General features: G+C 50.7%; 1 protein-coding gene across 1 annotated transcript; it reads right to left on the bottom strand.

Annotated features, from left to right (window-relative positions):
- Positions 1–919: 919 nt before the first annotated feature.
- LOC112313889 (zinc finger and SCAN domain-containing protein 5B-like) lies at positions 920–4,046 on the bottom strand. Its single transcript, XM_024570505.2, has 4 exons — positions 3,669–4,046; positions 3,102–3,314; positions 1,954–2,110; positions 920–1,683 (listed from the first exon to the last, which is right to left on the bottom strand). Exons 1-4 carry the CDS (start codon positions 4,044–4,046, stop codon positions 920–922), a joined length of 1,512 nt encoding a protein of 503 aa, XP_024426273.2.
- Between the last annotated feature and the right edge of the window lie 479 nt (positions 4,047–4,525).

Raw genomic sequence — 4,525 nt, 5'->3', positions numbered from 1 at the left:
GTTTCAGTGAGGGCTGTTCGCTTGAGAAATGACGGGCTCTGTTGAGACCAAAACCACTGCCCACTCTCTGAAGAGAGCCCCAGTGGAGGCAAACGGGATGGGAAGAAATACAAACAAGCCCAACCACCCTGTTCCCTGAGGATGCTTAAATCCGCTCACCCGTGCAGCTGGCAGGCCTGTTTTTAATATGCGAGACCTCCTTGAGCTTTTGTTGCAACTCCTGTGACGTTACAATGATTTCAAAATAAAACTACAATGAAGCCAAACTCGGGCCAGGTGGCTCCAGGCCTAAGAACCAGGGAGGAAGGGCTGCGGTTCAGGGGTTCACCTGAATTGCAACCACCTGGGGGGCGCGCTAAACCAGCGTGTGGGACCTGGGCAGGAGTTTCTGCTTGGGCAGGTTTTAATTTCCAACAAGGAGCCCCGCTGTGTGGACGCAACAGGTGGGGGCTACAGCTAGACGTGGGAGCCCCCGTGTGACCCACTCAGCTTCCTTCTAAACCCTCACTCTGTCCTTCAAGGTGGAGTCCAGGTGTGGGGAATGGCATTGACAAGCAGAAGTGGACACTTGACTGGGTGTTCTGTAGTAAATCTGGCCTCCCTGCCGGGATCGCCCCCTTCTACAATGAAGTAAAGAATAACAACAGGAGGACAAATAAGAGATTGTGGTTGAATTATTGAATATTTATTGAAACAATGACTTGTTGTGTTGGACGAATAGCAGCATCATGAACAACCGAAAACCACCCTATGAGGAAGAAAATGGTAGGTTATGGTGAAGCAGAAAATAGAAACCGATAAGGAAGATCTGTACTTATTCAAGGATCTTAATTCCAATGTGCAGAAGTCCTATTGTGTTCCAGAAACCTTGTATGCATTTGAGCTGCCATCCATCATTTTTGCAACACAGGTGACAAAATTAATTTCCTTCTCCAGCAGAAGTCACCTTTGAATGTGTTTTCCGGTGGCGTTTCAAAGTCCCCAGCTGACGGAAGGCCTGGTTACACTCGGGGCAGCGGTAGGGCCTGAGGCCCGTGTGGGTGCGCAGGTGGACGTTGAGGTTCCCTTTGTGGCTGAAACATTTCTGACAGACTTCACAGGCATACGGCTTCTCCCTTGTGTGGACCTTCTTGTGACCGCGCAGCGTGGAGTCGTGGGCGAACGACTTCTGACAGATATGACAGCTGTACGGCTTCTCGCCAGTGTGGACTCGCTGGTGGACTCGGAGATCCGAAGGCTGCATGAACCTCTTGGGACAAGACTGGCACCCGAAGGGTCTCTCTCCGGTGTGTGTCCTGTAGTGAATAGTTAACTGAGATTCATAACTAAATGTTTTCTTGCAATTTGCACATTCATACGGCATTTGGCTTGTGGCTGTTTTTCCAACAGGGTGACCAGTGGCTCCCACGGTGCTTTGTGCACGAACTGATTTGGACCTGAGTTGTCTGGAGAATCTTTCTTCCTCTGACAATACGGCTCCTTCTTCCGGCCCATCTTGGGAAATGGAGGTGTTGAGGCATCTTCTTCTGAGGGAACCTCTTGCACCCTGAGATTCTTTTCTTTTCCGACGCTGAGGCACAATGTCTGTCTCTGAATCGTGGGTGGAATTTGTGTCAGCATTCACGTTTTCAGTGCCGGTTCCTTCTGGCGGGTTCTCCTTGCTCTCCGTCCCCACAGAAACTTCTGGAAGAAGGGATTCACCACATAACATTTAACCAAGAGCATGTTCAAAACTAGCAAACACATTTGAATCAGTGCTGATGCTGGTTGTAATATACTGTAATATACTGTAAGTAGAGGGGAGGAGAATGTACAAACCTGAGATTGGGTGGGAGGGCACTCCGGTACGTTGGTGATGGAGAAGGCTTGGCGTTGTGGTCCAACTGTCCACAAGAGATGAAGATGTTGGCTGCCTGGCTGGGTCACTAACTCCACTGAAGTTCCTGTACCCACCCTCAGCAGGACCCTGTGGAAACAGAGGCTCTGGAGGTATAAGCACTGTTATCTCTTTCCAATCCTCCATCGGGTCCTTGTCCGACACCTGCGTCGGTCTCAGACCCTCTGGGTCGCCTTCCTTGGCGATGGTCTCTGGCAGGAGAGCTGTTGGTCCCTGACAACCGAGAGTGATTGTGAATGTGTCTAAATTCAGGCATAGAAAGCTCCCTCTTCTTCCCGCAACCTACCCAACTCCCTGATCTGAGAGTCCAGCTACCCCAACAGTGCATTTCTGGGGCTCTGCCAAGAATTTCTTGGGGCCACTCCATCGCCCCCAGTGACCATCACCTGACTCCCTGTTGTTCATCTGTACCCACCATACATTTCAATCAAGTCTATTCTAACAAGGTTTTTGTTTTTCTTTTTTTTCAAAAATGGATGTGCGAGAAAAACAGCGATCAGTTGCCTCTCACTTGCCCCCAACCAGGGGCCTGGCCAGCAACCCAGGCATATGCCCTACGGGGAATTGAACCTTTCCGTTTGCAGGAGAATGCCCAACCCACTGAGCTACACCAGTCAGGGCTGTATCTCACAGTTTTTACCCTTAATTCCCTAAGCGTACCTCTTCAGGCCATCCCAAATGCTCCCTGCTCCAGACTACGGAAGCAAAGTGATTCTAGCCCCAGGTTTCCTGAGTCATCCCCATTGATATTTGGGCTGGATTATTCTGTTGTGCATTTAGGATGATGAACAGCAGCCCTGGCTGCTCACTGGACATCAATAACATCCCCCACCTCGATGGACATCCAAAAATGTCTCCCGCTGTTTGCAAAGGTCTCCTCGGAGGCAAAAGGACTCCAGGGGAGAACCGCTCCTTTAATTGCAAGATCCCCAAATGGGTTCTTTGGACAATTATCAATTCATGAAATGCCTTTGAGGACAATTAGCTTTGAGTTCATTGGCCTATCTGTGGGGGAAGGATAAAGGTTGGTGAGTCTTTAATGTCCACATTAGTTCAGAAATGTCTAGGAATTTAATGCATCCCTGGGATGCATTCATGGGTCCTGATCTGTCCTGGGCCGAAGGCTCCAATTACTCCCCCCACTGCTTCTTCCTCTTGTACCTTCTCCCACCTGTCCCCAGAGGTTAGGGCATTACACACTCACCGGCTCCCTTGACGTGTCCTCGATTTCTGGCTGATTCTCTGGCTCCTCGCTGACCTCCCGGCTGTTCTCGGCATGTACCTCCACCTTACACACGAAGGATTGGGACTTCGTGGACAAGTCCATCACAGGGTCCTCCTCCCCGACTTCCACGTCAGCCATCTGGACATCCGAATTTTGCACAAGAAACTTCTGTCCTTCGATGCTGACTACGGTCTGTGGGGAGAACAGCAAACAAGATGAGAACCGCATGCCTTATATTCCCTGTATGCATCCGACCCGACTCGCTTTGCGTGGGCACAGACTAGGGTTTCTGAACCTCAACACAGTTGACATTCGAGGCCGGATCATTCCGTCCTGTGCAGGACAGAACGGTCAGCGGCACCTCTGGCCTCTAGCATCCTCTCTGCTCCCCACCGTGACAGCACAAAATGTCTCCAGATATCACCGAGGATTCCCCACTGGAGAACCAATGTTGTAGAAACGATCCCTCCTGCCCTTTCTAGTCCAGCCCCCATGCCGGCCCGCCCGCCCGCCCTTCCCCAAGCTAACCCTGAGGTTCCTACTCACATATTTCTTAGGTTTCTCCTTACGTCTCAGGATGTCCTCCAAGTCTTTGCAACTCTGCACGTTATGATCCTTGACCAAGACCTGGAGCTCCGGGGGCATGGAGATCATGAACTGCTCCAACACCAGCTTGTCCAGAATCTGTTCCATGGTGTGCAGGTCCGGCCTCAGCCACAGACGGCAGAGCTCGGAGAGCTTCCGCAGATCCCGGACCGGGTCTGACGAGCTGGTGAAGGATCTAAAGACCACGTGCCACATCTCCGGGTCCCAGCCTTGCCTGTCAGGAGGGCTTCCCGGAGATGGTGCAGATGGTGGCAGCTGTGATCCCCGGCCTTCCTGCGGTTTCCCAGGACGCCACAGGAATGTCTGGTTTGCAGCCATATTCACTGGAAAATTTTTCAATGTAACTCGAGCAAACTCTTCCTGAAGCCAGCAACTAATGGAGACCCAAAGAAGGGGTTTACTCTGTAATAAACCCAGAAGTTGGGTGTGAGGGGGGCAGATAAAATGAGTTTAACCTATTACTCCACCCTTCCCTCCCCTTAAAACCCTCCTCACAATATGAGACACCACTCACGGGTCCCATATTTAATACCCTAGAAGTTAACCCATACTATTATTCTCTGACATCCACCTTTGATTATACATGCTGGTCTCCGCATCTGAATGGCCCCCTAGATTCTGACTCCTAAGTGCACACAGGTCAGGGAGGCCAGCACTCGCATCTGGGAGTTGGGACAGTATTGTCCTAAACTGGAAATTCAATATGGCCATGATGTGTGATGCTTCCAAAATCTATTTTAATAATGACACCAGCTTATATAGCTTTGCATCAAGATACGATCCAGCAGGAGTGTCAA

This window comes from Desmodus rotundus, chromosome 12 (assembly GCF_022682495.2).
Source record: "Desmodus rotundus isolate HL8 chromosome 12, HLdesRot8A.1, whole genome shotgun sequence".
Taxonomy (NCBI): Eukaryota; Metazoa; Chordata; class Mammalia; order Chiroptera; family Phyllostomidae; genus Desmodus; species Desmodus rotundus.
This window is presented reverse-complemented; position numbering and strand designations above follow the sequence as displayed.

Bases quoted from the DNA above. Each gene is read 5' to 3' on its own strand.
- LOC112313889 (XM_024570505.2), bottom strand. From the start codon at position 4,046: ATGGCTGCAAACCAGACATTCCTGTGGCGTCCTGGGAAACCGCAGGAA. The intron at 2,111-3,101 runs GTGAGTGTGTAA...CTCGGTTGTCAG, and splicing joins AGGACACGTCAAGGGAGCCG to GGACCAACAGCTCTCCTGCC. The intron at 1,684-1,953 runs GTGGGTACAGGA...CCCTTCTTCCAG, and splicing joins TCCACAGGGTCCTGCTGAGG to AAGTTTCTGTGGGGACGGAG.